This window comes from Rhinatrema bivittatum, chromosome 3 (genome assembly GCF_901001135.1).
Source record: "Rhinatrema bivittatum chromosome 3, aRhiBiv1.1, whole genome shotgun sequence".
In the NCBI taxonomy this organism is placed as follows: Eukaryota; Metazoa; Chordata; class Amphibia; order Gymnophiona; family Rhinatrematidae; genus Rhinatrema; species Rhinatrema bivittatum.
This window is the reverse complement of record NC_042617.1, coordinates 281,001,722-281,022,848: the sequence shown is the minus strand read 5'-3', so window position 1 is coordinate 281,022,848 and position 21,127 is coordinate 281,001,722. Positions and strand designations below refer to the sequence as shown.

Sequence of the window (21,127 nt, the reverse complement as noted above, 5' to 3'; positions counted from 1 at the left end):
GGTGAGCAGGATGGCTGATCCTCCGGGATGCCCTCAGGGAGTAGGGGCCTCGGGACCTGGGGTTCACCAAGGTGCCTCCAGGTTCCGCGTGGTCCATCATCCTCCGGGGGGCTTGGCTCCTCTTCCTCAAGGCCCTCTCCCGGATCCAGACCTGGATGAACCCTCTCTGATGGCTCAGATGGAAGGGGATGATCCTCGGGTACTGTGTCTCTTCCAGAGGGATGAGTTGGATCCGCTCATCCCATATGTCGTGTAGGAATTGGATATTGAGGATCCACAAGACCCTCCAGGGCCTTCTCCACCAGCTAAGAAGGGGGACCCTGTGCTATTGCAATTGCTGTCCCGGGAATGGGATTACCCTGAAGCCTTCCTCAAGATGGGTAGAGCTATGGATAAGCTATACCCCCTCCCAGACGATTTTCTGGAGCTCTTCAAGGTTCCCAAAGTGGACGCGGTGGTATCTGCAGTGACGAAACGAACTACCATTCCGGTGACGGGAGGTGCTGCCCTACGAGATATGCAGGATAGAAAGCTTGAGGTGTATTTCAAGAGAGTATTCGAGGTGTCTGCTCTGCGCGTCAGAGCAGCGATCTGTAGTTCCCTCACACAACAGGCAGGACTCCAATGGGTCCAACAGCTCCTCAGTGCACAAGAGCTGTCTCCTGCCGAAGCGCAGCAGGCTGACTGCCTGGAGGCCGTGATAGCGTATGGGGCAGATGCGCTATATGACCTGCTCCGAGTTCTGGCCAGGTCTATGGTTTCAGCAGTCTCGGCCAGACACCTCCTGTGGCTCCGCAACTTGTCGGCGGATTCCTCCTCCAAGACCCAGTTGGGCTCCCTACCCTTCAAAGGGAAATTACTCTTCGGAGATGATCTGGACCAGATTATCAAGTCACTCGGCGGGAATAAGGTCTACAAGCTGCCAGTGGATTGGCCGCGGGCTGCTAGGACCTTCAGTTCCACTAGAAGCGATTTTCCGGAGCCAAAGATGTTTCCGTCAACCAAGAACAGCTGCCTCTCATCCGCCCTCTTCTCGTTCCCAGTCCTGGTCTCATTCCTTTCATGGCCGAAGACTGGCCTGGGATAATCTTCCCCAGGGGGCAGCTCCCAAATCTTCACAATGAGGCTGTGCCGGCCCATTCCTCGGTCCCCAGGATAGCGAGCCATCTCTCCCTCTTCCAAGAAGAGTGGGTCAAGATTACCTCGGATCAATGGGTACTGGATATTCTAAAGCACGGTTACGCTTTAGATTTTGCTCGTCCTCTAAGAGACAGGTTCCTCTTCTCTCCCTGCGGACCACCACAGAAACAACTCATAGTACGCCAGAGACTCGACAGGCTCCTGGCCTTCAAAGCAATTCGCCTGGTTCCTCCGTCGGAAGTGGGAGCTGGCCATTACTCCGTCTACTTTGTAGTCCCCAAGAAGGAGGGCTCCTTCCATCTGATCCTGGATCTCAAGATGGTCATCAAAGCCCTCAGGGTCCCACACTTCAGGATGGAGACCTTAAGCTTAGTGATAGTGTCGGTACATAGCGGAGGATTTCTGGCCTCCTTGGATCTGACAGAGGCTTATCTCCACATTCCCATCCGCAAGGCGCATCAGCGCTTCCTTCGCTTCAAGATTCTGTGACAGCATTTTCAATTCCAAGCCCTGTCCTTTGGACTGGCGACAGCTCACCGTACCTTCACCAAAGTAATGGTAGTAGTGGCGGCAGCCCTCAGGAGGGAGGGAATCCTGGTCCACCCCTATTTGGACGATTGGCTCATCCGGGCAAAATCCCTGGTCCAGTGTCAACGAGCGATAGACAGGGTGTTGCATCTCCTTCAGTCCCTCGGATGGGTGGACAATTTCTCCAAGAGCAGCCTTAGTCCAACTCAGTTCCTGGACTTCCTAGGAGCACATTTCGATACAGCTATGGGCAAGGTACTGCTGCGTCCGGATCGGGCCCGGGCTCTCATCTCCCAGGTACAGCGATTCATTTCGCTCTCTCTTCCCACAGCCTGGGATTATCTTCAGGTTCTGGGCACTATGGCGTCCAGTATTGATCTGTTTCCTTGTGCTTTTGCGCATATGTCCTCTGCAGCGAACCTTGCTCTCCCGCTGGAAACCAGTTTCTCGGGAGTTTCAGGCCATTCTCCCGCTGCCAGAGAGGACCAAGGGCAGTCTGGCAGTCCCTCAGTAGGTGATTGTCACCACAGACGCCAGTCTCTCCGGTTGGGGAGCAGTCTGTCAGACGAGATCGGCACAGGGGACGTGGATGGAGTTGCAAGTATCCTGGCCGATCAATCGCTTGGAGACCAGAGCGGTATGCTTTGCATTGAAGTGTTTTCTCCCCCCTACTCCAGTTTGCCCAGATGAGCCAATCGTCCAAATAGGAGTGGACCAGGATTCCCTCCCTCCTGAGGGCTGCCACCACTACTACCATTACTTTGGTGAAGGTACGGTGAACTGTTGCCAGTCCAAGGGGCAGGGCTTGGAATTGAAAATGCTGTCCCAGAATCTTGAAGCGAAGGACGCGCTGATGCGCCTTGAGGATGGGAATGTGGAGATAAGCCTCCATCAGATCCAAGGAGGCCAGAAATCCTCCGCTGTGTACCGACACTATCACTAAGCTTAAGGTCTCCATCCTGAAGTGTGGGACCCTGAGGGCTTTGTTGACCATCTTGAGATCCAGGATCGGATGGAAGGAGCCCTCCTTCTTGGAGTACAAAGTAGACTGAGTAATGGCCGGCTCTCACTTCTGTTGGAGGAACCGGGCGAATTGCTCTGAGGGCCAGGAGCCTGTCGAGTGTCTGGCGTACTATGAGTTGTTTCTGTGGTGGTCCGCAGGGAGAGAAGAGGAACCTGTCTTAGAGGACGAGCAAAATCTAAAGCGTAACCGTGCTTTAGAATATCCAGTACCCACTGATCCGAGGTAATCTTGACCCACTCTTCTTGGAAGAGGGAGAGATGGCTCCCTATCCTGGGGACCGAGGAATGGGCCGGCACAGCCTCATTGTGAAGATTTGGGAGCTGCCCCCTAGGGAAGATTATCCCGGGCCAGTCTTTGGCCACGAAAGGAATGAGACCAGGACTGGGAACGCGAAGAGGGCGGACGAGAGGCAGCTGTTCTTGGTTGACGGAAATGTCTTTGGCTCCGGAAACAGCTTCTAGTAGAACCGAAGGTCCTAGCAGCCCGCGGCCGATCCGCTGGCAGCTTGTGGACCTTATTCCTGCCGAGTGACTTGAAAATCTGGTCCAGATCATCTCCAAAGAGTAATTTCCCTTTGAAGGGTAGGGAGCCCAACTGGGTCTTGGAGGAGGAATCCGCCGACCAGTTACGGAGCCACAGGAGGTGTCTGGCCGAGACTGCTGAAACCATAGACCTGGCCAGAACTTGGAGCAGGTCATATAGCGCATCTGCCCCATACGCTATCACGGCCTCCAGGCAGTCAGCCTGCTGCGCTTCAGCAGGAGACAGCTTTTGTGTACTGAGGAGCTGTTGGACCCATCAGAGTCCTGCCTGTTGCGTGAGGGAACTACAGATCGCCGCTCTGACGCCCAGAGCAGACACCTCGAATACTCTCTTGAGATACACCTCAAACTTGTGTACTGAGGATTCTGTCAGACAACGCAACAACAGTAGCGTACATCAATCGTCAAGGGGGAACAAAGAGTCGTTGCGTTTCTCGGGAAATGGACAAGTTGCTGGCCTGGGCGGAGGTCCACCTTTCCCGCCTAGCGGCCTCTCACATCGCAGGAGTGGACAACATTCAAGCTGATTTCTTGAGTCATCAACACATAGATCCCAAAGAGTGGGAACTCTCTGAGGAAGCAGTGGCATTTCTATTCAGTCGGTGGGGGGTCTCCCCACCGGGACCTGATGGCTACTCTATGGAACGCCAAAGCTCCGCGATTCTTCAGCTGCAGAAGAGAGCACGGCGTGGAGGGAGTGGATGCCTTAGTCTTTCCCTGGCTGCAGCACATTCTCCTCTGTGTTTCCGCCATGGCCCCTGGTGGGAAAGGTAATCCGAAGAGTAGAGAGTCACCACAGTCCAGTAATTTTGGTGGTGCCAGAATGGGCCACGTCGGCCGTGGTTCGCGGATGGTCAACCTCGCAGTGGACGGCCCTCTTCGCCTAGGACATCTACCACGCTTACTGCGCCAGGGTCCGGTATTTTTCGACCAGGCAGATTGCTTCTGTCTTGCGGCCTGGCTTTTGAGAGACGCCGGCTGAGAAGATGAGGATACCCAGAGGCCGTGATCTCGACCCTCCTCAAGGCTAGGAAGACCTCTACGTCCGTTGCCTATGTCCGAGTTTGGAAGGTCTTCGAGACCTGGTGTGGCTCCATACCTGTATCGCTGCGAAGTGCTTCAGTGGCTCAGATACTACTGTTCCTGCAACAGGGCCTGGAAAAGTGATTGGCCTACAATTCCCTGAGGGTGCAGGTGGCTGCCCTCGGTTCCCTGATCCAGCACCGGGAGGGAACCCCCCTTTCCTCTCATCCGGACATCGTTCGATTTCTCAAGGGAGTGAACGTTATGCCTCCAGTACATGCTCTGTGTCCCTCATGGAGCCTCAACTTCAACTTCTTCGAATTCTAGGCGGCCCACCTTTTGAACCGCTACGAGCCGCTACCCTCAAGGATCTTATGCTCAAGACAGTCTTGCTGGTGGCTATTTGCTCAGCCCGCAGAATTTCGGAGCTTCAGGTGCTATCGTGCAGGGAGCCCTATCTCTGTTTCATGGATTCAGGAGTTTCCTTGCGCACGGTGCCCTCTTTCCGGCCCAAGGTTGTTTCCGCGTTCCATATGAATCAGATGGTGGAACTCCCATCTTTCTCAACTGAAGATTCCCGTGAGCTTCGCAAGCTTGATGTTAAGCGCATCCTCATTCACTATCTGGAGGCCACAAATGACTTTCGCTTGTCGGATCATCTATTTGTACTTTGGAGTAGCGAAAAGAAGGGGGCCAAGGCTTCGAAACCCACCATTGCTCGCTGGCTGAAAGAGGCCATCGCCTCAGCATATATTGGTGCCAGTCGACAGCCTCCAGTGGGCATCAAGGCCCATTCCCTCCGAGCTCACGTGGCTTTCTAGGCAGAGAGTCAATCTGTTTCGCCTTAGGAGATATGCCGAGCAGCCACCTGGAAGTTTTTACATACCGTTGCTCGGCACTATCGTTTGAATCTACAGCCACCGGTTTTCGGCTCCTTTGGCAATCGGGTCATTCGAGCAGGGCTATCCGGGGCCCACCCTAAGTAGGGAAGCTTTGGTACATCCCATTATCTGGACTGTAAAGCTGGGGTATAATCATCATACATCCAATATGTATCATACAACCAATATATAACCAATATATGAAATGTGATATGCACCCCTTCCTCCCCCCTCTCCCCCCTTCCCATTGCGGAGAGTACATAATCAACATTATAACACAGATTCATAAGACTATGCTGGATAAACAAGCATTGTACCTGATATAGAATAAACTGTGTTAAGATAGGATAAGGGGAAAGTCTAAATAAAGAATTACTTATCTAGATACTGAACTGATTCATATATGAGCCATATATAAGAAGCATCACTGTTGTGCAATATATTCTGAGAAAGGTTTCCAACTCTTATGAAAAGAGGCCAGATTGCAATATTTTACTGCAGTTAAGGAAGCTAAGGTATGATATGTGTGTTCATGGTTCATTTTGAAAGTTTAGTTGTCTCTTAAAGTTTAGTACACACTGTGTAGTTGTTCAAGTTGAAAGGGTTTTATACCTTGATCCATCCATCTTGTCTCTTCAGGCTTTGATATTCTTAATACTGAAGGGTAACAGAGGGTGCACTTGCTTATATGGGAGCACCTTTCAAAGTTTTCTCTGACTCCATCTGCTGGAATGGGGACATAACCCACTGTCTGGACTGATCCGTGATACTAAGGGAGCGAAAATTAGCAGGTAAGAAATAATTTTCTTTTCTCTAGCCCATGGCTAGTTTATGCTGCTGGGGAAAACTAATCTGGCCAAGCATTACCTGCTGTAAAAAGTTAGATGCCAAGTGAACTGCATCCCTATCCAAAGCTAAAGCAGAGGCAGGAGAAGGGATAGTATTTTCTGCCATGACAGAGATGATAATATGCAGTATCATTGCTCTCTAGACCCACAATGTGTTTTTGGGAGTCAATTGCAGGTGTACAGATCACTTGTCGAATGGCCAAGTATAGTCTTCCAGATTGAGAACAGCATAAAATGGGTGATACCTCTTCCTCTTCTAGGAATTTATTTATGTTAGGGATATACCATGGAAGAGAGGCTGTCACCCTTCAATTTCTTACCTCTGCCAGCTGGGGGCAGTAAAGATATGTGCAGTTACAGTGCCCCTCCTCCCAGTTAGAATTAGATTTTATCGGTTTTAAATCTCCACCAGGATGCTTCTGATCTTCTGAGGTGTGGAGGAAGCAAAGGGGATGGCATTCTCTCCAGTCCTTTGCCCGATGTTACAATTTATGCAGTGTCTCTCTTTCTTTGCAGTCGCTGAAAATCCTGGGGGAGAGGATTTCTGAGATCGGACTGAACCGGGACAGCGTATCCGAGGTGCTGCGGATTTTCCTGGAGGCCTATGGAGCAGACCTGCAGTTATGCGACAGTCTGCGCAGCAAGCCCTTCCAGGCCCACCCACCAGACACCAAAGCTACCATCTTGGCCTTCTTAGTCGGCGAGCTCAACAGCAGTGCCATCATCATAAAGTATGTTGAAGGGCTTAGCCAGATGGGCCATTTTTTGCAATATGCCAACATTCTGTTCTTTTTTTTTTTTTTAAAGTAAAAAGTGGGACAAGCATGTAGCAGTATGGTTTTCGGAATGCTTTCCAAGACAGATTTGTAGAAGTATGTTGCATACTGAGTATATGCTATGCTTGGTGCAGTCAGGGGATTGGAAGAACGTGAGTGGGGAAGGTGCAGTTGGCTGTCTTTGTGCATGTATGCTCTAAGGTAGGGTGGTTACACTTAACGGAGGCAGTTAGATGCTGTGGAATGTTGTCAAGTGATTCTTTCCAAAAGCCCCTCCTCCATTTCCAACAGCTTGGCCTAGAGCAAAACTGAAGCAGTGTTGTGCTTTTTGCTCAGTTACCACAAAACTTTCTGGTATAAAATCAAACTTCAAGAAAGCAAGCAAGGAAGAGTGGGCCACATGGGCACCTGAACAGTGATAAATCTCAGCTATGTGTGTGTTGCTGTATGAAGGGACTGTTGTGGGTATGAATGTTGAGGGGGTTGGGTTGGGTTGGTAGGTGTAAGTCTATGGGTGTGTGTGTTGGGGGAGGATTTGTAAGTATGTGATGTATGTGTGTGGGAATTATGGAGGGTGGGGAGTGTGGAAGATGTGGGGTTGGAGGTGTGTGTATGTGCAGATGTTTGTGGGGAGGGTAGTGTTTTAGGTGACTTGGAAATGTGGGGGGAAAGTGACTTTGAAAGTGCCTTTTAAGTGCCATCCTTTGCCAGCTGCTCAGTTATTTTTCTCTGTCTCTGTGTTGCTCTGGGCCAAAGTGCTGGAAGGGAGCACTCATCAGTATTCTGCAGCCTGCAACCGTTAACCATCCCCAATTGCTTTATGGGTTGTTGTTGTTTTTTTTTTTGAAGCTCAGTTCTTTGACAATACTGACCCAATTTTTGAACTCATCTGAGAGATTCCCATTATTTTCTGCATGCCAGATGTGGTGAAGTTCTTTCTCTTTTGGGGCATTATTGTGCTTTATAGACAGGCAGATGGTTGATAGCTTTTACAAGGGGCAGTTCTATCATTAGACAATCTGAGACTGTTGCCTCAAGTGACAAGCAGCAACATTGTGGGGTGGCAGGAACTGCTCCCTGAAACACCCCTGCAGTAGCTGCCTCATTTTCCAGCTAAGACAGTAAGAGGCCTGTGCAGCAGTGGGGTTCCCACCCCCCACGGGCAGGAAGACGACCTTGAGCAGCTGAATGGTAAGTTGCTGACAGGGGAAAGACTGGGGGGCTGTGTGAGAGGGGAGGGAAGGAAAGGAGGAAGGGGTGAAAGGGAAGGTGAAAGAAAGGGGAAGGGGGTGACTGAGTCAGGAGGGAAGGGAAGGGGGTGTGAGTGAGAGAAGGGGAAAAGGGAGAGAAGTAGAGAGGGAGTAAGGCTATATGTGAATGGGATAGAGTGCAGTACACACAGCCCCCCACCATAACTCCTACATTCTCAAGAGGCAGATGCTGGGGAAGGGTGGGAAGCAGGTGATAGGGTTCCCAGGAGTATGACAGGGTTGCCAGATCAGTCCAGACTCCTGGGTTTTGCCTCCTTTCTAGCAGATGGAGACAAAGTTTTACTGACTCTGCCATATAACCTGGTGTGCCTCCTGCAGTCCCTAGGTATTTCCAGCAGAGGTGCAAATCCTGCAGTCTGGAAAGAAAAAACAATTTTAGAATTGGAGAATTCTTCCCCCTGCATTCCATCCGGTGAGACTGGCATCGGTGGTATCTACCACACAGTCCAGTACATCCAAGTCCACCCCGTGACTCAGATAGGCCCGACCAAGCCACCACGAAAGACTGGACCTGGTGGCTCCCTCAAGAGGCAGTGGAAGATGAAACTGCTCTGAGAATGGATCCTACTGGGAAAGAAGTCGCGTGGCCCAAGGAACTAACTCCAAAGTTGATGCCACAGAGCCTAGAAACTGAAATCCCACACCCTGGGCACCATAGTGCTAACAGACTGCGAACCTGCGTCTGCAGTTTGAGCATGCGATCCCTGGTGAGAAAAACCTCCCCTATCCTGGTATCGACACGTGCTCCCAAGAAATCCAAAACTTGAGAAAGGGTGAGATGACTCTTTGCCAGATTCACCACCCATCCTAGGGACCTCAACTGCTGTAGCACCTGAGACACAGCCTGTTTGCAGAGGACTTCTGACTTTGCCCGAATGAGCCAGTTGTCCAGATACCGGTGAACCCCAGTATGCCCTTCTTTCTGAGCACCGCTGCCATAACCACGATCACCTTAGTGAAGTTATGCAGAGCTGTCACCAATCTGAAAGGGAGAGCACAAAATTGAAAATGCTTCCCGAGGATCATGAACTTCAGGAATTGTTGGTGGTCTGGGCGGCTTGCTATGTACAGTAATGCCACGGAGAAATCTAGTGAAGCTAGACACTCTCCTTTGCGCATTGCTGTGATGACCGAGCGCAGTCTCCATTTGAAAACGAGAGACCTTCAGAGCCACATTTACCTTTTTTAAATCCAAAATCAGACAGAAGGACCCTTCTTTTTTGAGCACCACAAAATATATGGAATACCTTCCTGTTCTCCGATCCCCCGTAGGCACGGGAACAATGGCTTCCAGCCTATGCAAAAGATGTACAGTCTCTTGGAATGCCTTCCTCTTGGTGAATGGGGCGGAGGGGAGACCATGAGCAAGTCTTTTAATGGCCGAGCAAATTCTAATGCGTAATTGTCTCTTATCATGCTTAAGACCCATCGGTTCATTGTGATTTTGGCCGGGATGGAGGAGTGGACCGGCCTCGCTTCATTGCGAGGGCTTAGCTCCACCAGAGCCCTGGTTATGGCCATCCTGGTTTGGTTTCTTCCCCCTTGAAAGGACTTGCCCCAGAATTGTTGTCTTCCGGCCCCTTGTTTCTGGGCTCCCGCCGGAGGCCTATTTTGTTGAAATCTCCTAATTGGCCAAAATTGGGACTGCCTCGAGAAGGAATCCTTGCCTCCTTTCACTTATCCTCTGGCAACCTATGCCCCTTGGTCTCACCAAGATGCTTCACTAGCTCTTCCAAGTCCTCTCCAAATGGGAGCTTTCCCTTAAAAGGCAGTGCTCCCAAATGTTACTTGGACCAGACATCCGCCGACCAGTTCCTTAACCAAAGGAGTTGCCTGGTGGAGACCACTGACATAATTCTTGAAGAAGTTCTGAAGAGATCATACAAGTCATCAGCCACATAAGCCACTGCCACTTCCAGACGGTCTGCCTGTTTAGCCTCAGATGCAGACAGTGTCCTTGTAGCCTGCAATTGCTGCACCCAACGCAGGCTAACCCTCTGTATAAAACTACTGCAAACAGCAGCCCTTATGCCTAAAGCAGACACCTCAGAAATCTTCTGTCCTGCATATCCTTCAGCACTGTTGAACCAGCCACTGGAATGGTGGTGGTCTTAGTGACCACCGACACGGACACATCCAACTTTGGAATTGTCAAAAGCTCAAGTGTATCTTCCGGGAGTGGGTACAATGTAGCCATCACCCGTCCAACCTTCAGGCCTGTCTCTGAAGTGTCCCACTCCCTGACCTCTAACTTTTTCACTGATTTGTGATAGGGAAAGACTTTTTGCTGGACTCCTTAAGCCATCCATGACTGGGTCCACCCCTTCCCAATCAGATTCCTCTTGGTGAACCTTGATCCCCAACGTCTGTAGAATATGGGGAATCAGGGATCACAGTTCTTCTTTGAGGAAGAGATGCATCACCTTAGGATCGTTCCCTTCCGTGACAGGGACCTGATCCAGCCCTTCATCCGGCTCTGCCATGTCTGGGCTAGTATTTGCAGCCGCAACATCGGGAGAGACAGCTTCCGGCGGGATTACTTCAGCCGGCTAACTAAACGTGCCACGATGCCTCTGAGTCCCCCTAGGAGCCTTCTCCCTCGAAACCCTAGGTCTTTTTCCAGGCCAAGCTGCCTGCCACCCTGCTGCTTTCCTGGCCAAGTATGCTTTATGCATGAGCAGCACAAACTCAGACGAAATCACTGAGGAATCCTTAGAATCGTCCCACAAAAAGTCCCATTCCTTATCAGAATTGGCCTTCCGCCTGTCAAGGGGGCTCTGTTATTGATGGGGACAAAGGTGGGGGGAAATCTTCCGACCCCATCATAGGCTCTGAAGCGTCCTTTGCCAAAGCAAAGATAGCTGTCGTTCCCGTGCACAGTGGGAGGATGTTCGCTGTGGACGGGAGGATGTTCTGAGGCGCTCCTGCAACTTCTTTGTGCTTCCTTTGCCTCTCTGATACTGCTGCAGACTGTCCCGACCCGCCATCCCCTCCAGAGAGGCATCAGGAGCAGAGGCCAGTGCACGAGAGGATACTAATGAAGCATTATCCTTTGAAGATACTTCCCTCCGAACCATGCGCTACTGAGCAACTGTCAGCTTTCCCCTTAGAGCAGCTTTTAAACTAAATCAATCTCCTTTTTAAAGGTTAGCACCAGCAGTCTGGTTGCACCCTGGTTAAGGGAGAGCCCATCCCTTCGTAAAAGACTCCCCTTCCCAAAAGGTTCCCCAGTTTTTTTTGCAAAACTGAATCTCTCTTCCTTGCATTCAGAAGAGGGTAACCTTTTGTTGAGCTCCCCTTTTTGCTTTTATTTTGGTAAAGTGGTAAAGTTTGGGAAAAATAATAAAAAATAGCTTTTTTTTTTTTTAAGAAATAGAGGGGGAGTTCAGAGCGGCAGACTTGTAGCAACAACTGAAGCTGCAGGAAGCATTCTGGCCAGTTTTATGAGTTCTCAGGCCAAAATAATGAGACGGACAGTGAAAAGCTAAGAGAAATTAGGGAAGCTAACCAAATTGGTAGTGCAGTAATAATGGGAGATTCCTAGCGTGTAGCAGATGGACTCAGGACCAATGGGTTTAGTGTACTCCTGATAGCAGTTGGAGACGGATCAGATTTCAATCTGATGTCAGCCCCTAGTACATATACCCCTGCAGGAAGTGCAGCTCTTCAGTATTTTCCCTCTCCATAGCAGTTAGGGACTCTATGCACGCTCGCACAGCGTTAGAGTAATTTTACCAAAGAAAACCAAATTAAGAAGAAACCTTACCTCTACAGACGAGCCCCGCTCTCCTGCGGTGACACCCATTGGGTCCCTCCCCCAGTTGAGAATTCCCGAGGTGATTTCCGCGATCCCTCGGAGGTAAGCCTCGGTCTGGCGGCTGACTCTCGGCGGGGACCTAGCCCCCGACATCGGGTGAGGCTGAGAGGCAGCAGGTGCAACCTTGAGCGCGGCGGTGAAGGTATTTTCCCTCTCCCCCCTGCAGCCGGAGGCCACCCGGAACGAGACCGGGAAGCTCCGAGACAAAGTAAGGTAGAAATCTATTTAAAAGTTTCTGGTCTCCGAAGCTCGAGGAGACGCACAGGTCGCCAGCCGGAACCAATGCCATCGGGTTGATATGCCCTAGCAGGGCTAGACCCTGGTCAGATCCGAGGGTCCACCCACGTGGAGACCCTCCGAGGTGGTCGCCATATTGTCCGCGTGGTCGCTGTGACCATTTTGCCCGGTTCGCCGCCCTGACCGCCATTCCGACCCGTGCACACAGAGGCGAGCCGTGCGCACAAATGCCTTGTGCGCACAACGTCGCGCGCCCAGGTACCGTGCGCACAAGCGACGTGCATAGCCTCGCGCTTACTGTGCCGGGCGCATATCTTTGACCTGTGCGCACAACAGCGCACACATCTCCATGAGCGCACACCAAACCTACGCGCACAACTCCGCACACCGGAGCGCACAACTGTATGTTACGCGCACAACCCATGGCACCACCGGAAAAGAAACTCAAGGCTCAAGGCCTTTGCCCAGCAATCCACATTAGAGCTGCACAGCATGAGGAAGCCACGGCCCTGTGTATACAGAGCGAAGAGGCCCTAGGGGATCCAATCATGGCCCTCCCCAACTGGTACCGGGTTTCAGCCTCACGGACCTAGCATTGCACAGCGGGACCCCCCCCTCAAACGGGGCTCCCCAGGGATACGGCGCCCCTTAGTATAGACCCAGCATCTATCTCCTGGTGGAATTCTTCAAAGGTCTGCATACCTTCGTCCACATGCAACCGGGGCCTCCTATAATACGGCTACAGGTCCCACCAGAGGACTTCAGTATCCCGGGACCTTCTGTGCCCAGGGAAGCGATCCCACGGCCCAGAAGCCCCACCTTCGGGGACACGGACAACTCTGATGAGGATTCAGAACCCCTGGAGGAAGGGGAACTCCCTCCGGGGACAGCCCCACCGAAGCATGAGACGCTTCTTCTCCAAGGACGAGCTTCCAGACCTGGTTACACACAGCTTAAAAGAGCTTGCTATCCCGGGCACCAGTGCCTCAGGGGAACCTAAGAGGGACTCCGTGGAACCTCCCGTCATTTTCCATTATTACAAGCCGTCCAGCAACTAATTGATCTGGAATGGGATGCCCCGAAAACTACGTTCAAAGGGGGACGTGCTCTAGCAGCCATGTACCCTCTGTTCCCAGCCGCCAAAGATCTCCTGGCATGTCCGAAAGTGGATGCCATGGTCTGCGTGGTCTCGAAGCGCACTACTATCCAGGTGCAGGGAGGAGCAGCACTCAAGGATGCTCAAGACAGATGTCTGGAATCCATCCTCAAGCAGTCCTTTGACGTCTCTGCTATGTCTCTACAGATCGCGGCCTGCTGTGCCGTGGTGATATGCGCCTGCTTAGCACAGACCAGGAACAACACTCCCGGGGAAGCCCTGGAACCAGCGGTATCATTTCTCGCAGATGCCGCTTCTGATCTTGTGCGCACCGCAGCTAGAGGGGTGTCATCCGCCGTGGCAGCCAGAAGACAAATATGGCTCCGAAACTGGTCGGCCGACGCATCTTCCAAAACCAGACTCACAAGGATGCCCTTCAAGGGGAACCCTCCTGTTCGGAAGCGAATTAGATAAACTAGCCAACAAATGGGGCGAGTCCCCATTGCCGCGGCTACCAGAGGACAGGAATAAGAGAAACAAGCGATCCGTCCCCTGAACCTCCGGGGCAGAGGATCACAGCGCTTCAACCCATATAGAAGCAGATATCAAACGGCCCACCCTTCAGGTCAAAGCCAGTCCTTTCGGAACAATCACAACAAAAGGGGAGCCAGCTCGGGCCCAGGCCCCAGCCGCACCCCACAATGAAAATCAGTCGACCTGTCCAAAGGAAGAAGCCATAGGGGGCAGACTTGCCCTATTCTACCAAAGATGGGTCGAGAACTTCGGACAAGTGGGTCCTAGCCATCATTCTAGAGGGATATTACCTGGATTTCCAATACCTCCCTCCAGACAAGTTTGTGGAACCCCCCTGCCACGACCTTTCCAAGAGGATGGCAGTGGAGGCTACACTGACCAGATTGCTAGCCTTAGAGGCTATAACACCAGTGCCTCCACAACAAATAAATACTGGACATTATTCCATCTATTTTATCGTCCCCAAGAAAGAAGGAATGTTCTTTCTTGGGGACCTCAAGGTGGTCAACCGTCACCTGAAGATTCCTCGCTTCCGCATGGAAACCCTACGCTCAGTAATAAGGACGATACAACCAGAAGAGTTCCTTACATCCCTGGATCTATCGGAAGCCTACCTACAAATTCCGATCCATCAAGAGCATCAACGTTTTCTACGCTTCTCGGGCACTACCATTTGGTTTAGCCATTGCATCCCGGACGTTCACCAACATCATAGTGGTGGTGGCAGCAACACTGAGGAAGGAATCCGCGTGCACCCTTATCTAGACGATTGGCTGATCAGGGCGAAATCCCCAGAGAAAAGCCACCAGGCAACCAACAGAGTCAAAACTTTACTGGAAAGTCTCGGGTGGGTGATCAACATAAACAAGAGCTGCCTGCAGCCCTCCCAATCTCTAGAATACTTGGGAGTCCGGTTCGACACCAAACAAGACAAGGTCATTTTGACACCGACAAGGAGATCAAAACTGATGACCCAGTTACGAACCCTGTCGAGCGAACTTCGCCCCACGCATGGGACTACCTACAAGTCCTCTGCCTCATGGCATCTACACTGGAAGTAGTGCCATGGGCACGAGCTCACATGAGACCCCTACAACGCTCACTTCTATCACGATGGAATCCATTGTCCCAGAACTACACTGTACGTCTTCAGCTCCCGGACAGAGTTCGGGCCCAACTACGATGGTGGCTACAAGAAGGCCATCTGAGCCAGGGAACGAGACTATCCTCCCCAACCTGGATCCTGCTCACCACGGATGCCAGCCTACGAGGATGGGGAGCACACTGCCAGGGGCTAACCGCCCAAGGGCAATGGAACAAGGAAGAGTCGGGATGGAACATCAATCGCCTAGAAGCCCGGGCAGTCAGACTAGCCTGCCTACGGTTCAGTGTCAGACTCCGAGACAAAGCGGTCAGAGTAATGTCGGACAACGCCACAACAGTGGCCTACATCAACTGTCAGGGAGGAACCAGAAGCCAACAGGTGTCCCTGGAAATAAACCCCGTAATGTCATGGGCGAAGTGAATCTTCAAGAGATCTCGGCCGTCCACATCGCTGGAAAAGATAACGTCGCTGCGGATTACCTCAGCAGAGAGAGTCTAGACCCATGAGATTGGAGGCTGTCGACCACAGCATTCCAATTGATAGTAAACCGTTGGGGAACACCAACCATGGATCTCCTGGCTAACCGGTCCAGCGTCCAAGTGCTCAGTTTCTTCAGCCGCAGGCGGGAACCCCAGTCCCAGGAAATCAATACCCTGGTACAGACCTGGGCACAGGAGACTCTGTTATATGCCTTCCTACCGTGGCCCCTATTGGGCGCAATTATCCACAAGATAGAACACCACAAGGGACCAGTACTTCTAGTGGCCCCGGACTGGCCAAGAAGACAGTGGTACGCAGACATGCGAAGACTGCTGATAGGGAGCCCCCTCCCACTACCTCCACAGAGAGACCTGCTCCAACAGGGACAATCCTCCACAAGGATCCAGCTCGATTCTCTCTTATGGTCTGGCCATTGAGAGGACTCGCCTGAGGAAGAGCGGATACTCGGGGGCAGTAATTGACACCCTACTCCGAGGCACGCAAGTTCTCCACATCCCTAACATATATAAGGATTTGGAGAGTATTCGAAGCCTGGTGCGAGGACCGCGACATCATACCATACTCAGTCAAAATTCCTGCGATTTTGGAATTCCTGCAGAACAGCCTACAGAAGGGATTGTCTCAACTCCATCAAGGTACAGGTGGCCGCATTGTCATGCTATGGAACCAAGAGCTAAGAGCGGCAGCATAGCCTCTCATCCGGATGTCTCCCGCTCTCATTCCTCCCCAAAGTGGTGTCTCACTTCCATCTCGACCAAACCATCTCGCTACCATCGCCAGATGAACATAAGAATTCGGAACAGGCTTGAAGTCTACGCCATCTCAACATCAGCAGACTCCTAATCCGATACCAGTAAAGGTCAGAATCCGTACGAAAGACGGACCATCTATTCGTCCTTCACAGTGGGAAGAAGCAAGGGGAAGCGGCCTTGTGAGCAACCATAGCCCGCTGGATCAAAGAAGTCATCAAGGCGGCCTACGTAGAAGCAGGCAAGCCACCACCTTTACAAGTCAAGGCCCATTCTACTAGAGCCCAGGCAGTGTCCTGGGCGGAAACCAAGATGCTGTCACCCACTGAGATCTGCAGGGCGGCGACATGGTTCTCCCTCCACACCTTCTCCAGGTTTTGCCGCCTGGATGTTCAGGCTCGGGAGGACATAGCATTTGCAAGGGCAGTACTAAGTGGGTCACGGGCAGCCTCCCACCCGGTTTGGGAGAAGCTTTTGTACATCCCATTGGTCCAGAGTCCATCTGCTACACGCTAGGAAATGGAGAAATTACTTACCTGATAATTTCATTTTCCTTAGTATAGACAGATGGACTCAGCATCCCACCCACAGCTGCCGTTACTCATGGAATTCTCGGGGGATTCACGGGTAAGCCATGCTTTCCTTCAGCTAGGACACCCATCCTACCGGGAGTCGACGTTTCTCGGTTGAGGGCACTGGCGGTCTCCAGCTATAACCAATTCAACCGGTTCAAAATTATTAAGTTAGCCAAGTTATAAAGTTAATCAAGTTATTCAAATTATTCAGTCATACATATATCCACAATGCTTTTTGAGGAGAATACTGAAGAGCTGCACCTCCTGCAGGGGTATATGTACTAGGGCTGGCGTCAGATTGAAATCTGATCCGTCTCCAACTGCTATCAGGAGTACACTATACCCATTGGTCCTGAGTCCATCTGTCTACACTAAGGAAAACAAAATTATCAGGTAAGTAATTTCTCCAATTTCAATTACCCCAATATCGACTGGGCAAATGTAACATCAGGACATGCTAAAGAGATAGGGGCGGATTTTAAAAGCCCTGCTCGCGTAAATCCGCCCGGATTTACGCGAGCAGGGCCTTGCGCGCTGGTGCGCCTATGTTCCATAGGCCTGCCGGCGCGCGCAGAGCCCCGGGACTTGCGTAAGTCCCGGGGTTTTTCGAGGGGGGCATGTCGGGGGGCGGGGCAGATCTGTGCGGCGTTTTGGGGGTGGGCCCGGGGACGTGGTTTCGGCCCGGGGCGGTCCGGGGGCGTGGCCGCGCCCTCCGGAACCGCCCCCAGGTCGCGTCTCGGCGCGCTAGCGGCCTGCTGGCGCGCGGGGATTTACTTCTCCCTTCGGGAGGCATAAATCCCCCGACAAAGGTAGGGGGGGGGGTTTAGATAGGGCCGGGGGGGTGGGTTAGATAGAGGAAGGGAGGGGAAGGTGAGGGGAGGGCGAAAGCGAGTTCCCTCCGAGGCCGCTCCGATTTCGGAGCGGCCTTGGAGGGAACGGCGGCAGGCTGCGCGGCTCGGCGCACGCCGGCTACACGAAATCGACAGCCTTGCGCGCGCCGATCCTGGATTTTAGCAGATACGCGCGGCTACGCACGTATCTACTAAACTCCAGCGTACTTTTTTAAAATCTACCCCATAAAGTTCCTAGATGGAATAAATGACAGTTTTATGGAGCAATTGCTTCAGGAACCGATGAGAGAGAGCAATTTTAGATCTAATTCTTAGTTCAGCGCAGATTTTGGAGAGAGAGGTAATGGTGGTGGGGCCGTTTGACATTAGTGATCATAGTATGTTCAAATTTGAATTAATGACTGAAAGGCAGGACAGTAAGTAAATCCACAGCCCTAGCATTAAACTTTCAAAAGGAAAATTTTGATAAAATTAGAAAAATAGAGAAAAAAACCCCCTGAAAGGTGCAGCTAGAAATGTTAAAAGTGTGCAATAGGTGAGGACATTGTTAAAAAAAAAAAAAAAAAATACCATCTTAGAAGTTCAGTCCAAATGTATTCCATGCATTATGAAAGATGGAAGGAAGTTCAAACGATTGCCAGCATGGATAAAACAGAGGTGAAAGAGGCTATTTTAGCCAAAATATCTTCAATCAAAAATTGGAAGAAGGATCCATCAGTAGAAAAAAGGATAAAGTATATGCATTGGCAAGTTAAATGTACGACGATGATAACACAGGCTAAGAGAGAATTTGACAAGAAGTTGGCCATAGAGGCAAAACTCGTAATAAAAACTTTAAAAATATATATCCGAAGCAGAAAGCCTGCGAGGGAGTCTGTTGAACCATTACCATTGCGCGTATTACCTACAAATCAATGACCATCATTCACAAAATCCTAAACAATGATCATCATGGACTAAAAGGCTTAAACATAACCCCCCAAAATCCACAAAGTTTCACTGTGCCCAACTACTATGATAATTGCATATTTTTGTATGATAATTGCATATTTTATAAACCGTTATGATGGCTCTACCGAATAACGGTATATAAAACTCTACAAATAAATAAATAAATTAGATGATCGAGGGGTTAAAGGGGCACTTCAGGAAGACAAGGCCATTGCAGAAAGATTAAACAAATTCTTTGCTTTGGTGTTTACTGAAGAAGATATTTGGCAGATACCTGTTCCGGAGATGGCTTTTAAGGATGACGATTCAGATGAGCTGAACCAAATCACGGTAAACCTGGAATATGTGGAGGGTCAGATTGACAAACTGAAGAGTAGTAAATCGCCTGGACCAGATGGTATACACCCCAGGGTTCTGAAAGAAATAAAAAATGAAATTGCGGGCCTATTTCAATTAATTTGTAACCTATCATTAAAATCATCCGTTGTACCTGAAGGCTGGAAGGTGGCCCACTGTAACCCCCAGGAAATTATAGACTGGTGAGCCTGACTTCAGTGCCAGAAAAATCATGGAAACTGTTATAAAGAATAAAATCACAAATCATTTAGATAGACATGGTTTAATGGGACACAGCCAACATGGATTTACCCAAGGGAAGTCTTGCCTCACAAATCTACATTTTTTTGAACGGATGAATAAATATGTGAACAAAGGTAGATGTGGTGTATTTGGATTTTCACTAGGCATTCGACAAAGTCCCTCATGAGAGGCTTCTAAGAAAACTAAAAAGTCATAGGATAGAAATTGATCTCCTTTTATGGCTTGCAAACTGGTTAAAAGATAGGAAATGAGAGTAGAATTAAATGGTCTGTTTTCACAATAGAAAACGTTAGTGGAGTGCCTCGGGGATCTGTACTTGGACCGTTGCTTTTTAATATATTTATAAATGATTTGGAAAGGGGTACAATGAGTGAGGTGATCAGATTTGCAATGACACAAAATTATGCAAATTAAATCTCAAGTGGATAGTGATAAATTGCAGGAGGACCTTGTGAAACTGGAAGGACTAGGGGACATTCCATGAAGTTAGCAAGTAACTCATTTAAAACAAATCAAAGAAAATTATTTTTCTTTTAGTGCATAATTAAGCTCTGGAATTCATTGCCAGAGGATGTGGTTATGGCAGTTAGTATAACTGGTTTTAAAAAAAGATTTGGATAAGTTCCTAGAGGAAAAATCCATAAACTGCTATTAATCAATACTGAGATCCATTTAATATTTGGGTGCTTGCCAGGTACTTGAGACTTGGATTGGCCACTCTTAGAAAGAGGGTGCTGGGCTTGATGGACCCTTGGTCTGACTCAGTATGGCATATCTTATGCTGTTATGTTCTTATGTATTTCCCTGTGTGTCTGAACTGCTGCAGGACGCCAAGAGTTCTTCTGAGGGGAAGGGAACTGGCACCATTAGTCGTCCACCCCTGGCACTGAAAGGCCTGAGCCACACAAGGATCCCCTGCCCCCTGCTCGTCCACCACAACACCAAGAGGGTTAGCCCCACCAAGAGCTATAGTCTAAGGATGAGGCATCCTGGTCTATTAATCGGTTAAAAATGAGGGTGGTGCAGTTATTTCTTGTCTTTTTGCCTCTGTTACGTGATCACCCTGTGCGAAACCTGTGTGACAATGCAACAACGGTGGCTTACATCAATCAGCAAGGGGGAGCCAAGAGTCGGGCAGTATCCCAGGAGGCCAGGAATTGTTTCACTGGTGGAACAGCATCTGGCGTTGCTAGCGGCATCCCACATAGCTGGGGTGGACAAGATTCAGGCAGATTTTCTCAGACGGTAGCGGCTGGACCCCCTAGAGCGGGAGCTGTCAGAGGCGGCAATGTGTCTTCTCTGTTGCAGGTGGGGCATTCCTCACCTGGACATAATGGCGTCTCAGCGGATTGCCAAAGCACCTTGCTTCTATAGTCGCAGATGGGAACATGGAGCAGAGGGAGTCAATGCCCTGGTTCTGCCTTGGCCCTGAGGGATTCTTCTTTACATGTTCCCCCTGTGGCTGCTGGTGGGCAAGGTTCTACGGTGGATAGAAAATCATCTGGCAGAGATGATTCTGGTGACACCGGATTGGCCACGACGGCCATGGTTTGTGAACTTGATCAATCTGGCAGTAGACGGGCCGTTGCGGCTTGCTCATCTACTGAAGCTTCTTCGTCAGCGTCCAATATTTTTGGATCAGGCGGATGTCTTGTTGCTTGACTTTTGAAAGGAAGCATTTGAGGGGGAAAGATATTCGAACAATGTCATTTCCACCTTGCTGCAGGCCAGAAGGCCGTCCAATTCCTTGGCTAAAGTGAGGATCTGGAAGGTTTTCGAGTCCTGGTGTACAGATCAGAGAGTGAAACCTACTCTGGCATCAGTGTCTCACATTTTAACCTTTTTTGCAGAGAGGGCTGGTGAAAGGTTTGGTTTTTAATTTCCTCAAGGTGCAAGTGACTGCTTTGGGCTGTCTGAAAAAAGGTGCATGGAGTGCCCTTTGCCACTCATCCAGATTTGGTGCGACTTCTTCGAGGAGGCGAAACATTTGTGTTCTCCAAGGTAGAAAATATGTCCTTCCTGGAATCTTCACTTAGTCCTCAGAGGAATGTGTTTGTCGCCTTTTGAGTCTCTAAAGT

At 50.4% G+C, this 21,127-nt stretch overlaps 1 protein-coding gene across 4 annotated transcripts in view; it reads left to right on the top strand.

Moving 5' to 3' along the window:
* The window catches only part of BAZ2A (bromodomain adjacent to zinc finger domain 2A), a 248,264-nt gene that overhangs the window by 84,230 nt on the left and 142,907 nt on the right, over positions 1-21,127 (top strand). For all 4 annotated transcript variants that reach the window (XM_029594826.1, XM_029594828.1, XM_029594825.1 and 1 more), the window contains exon 15: positions 6,503-6,717. In XM_029594826.1, coding sequence (XP_029450686.1) covers positions 6,503-6,717 — 215 coding nt within the window. The remainder of the gene's footprint in view (positions 1-6,502; positions 6,718-21,127) is intronic.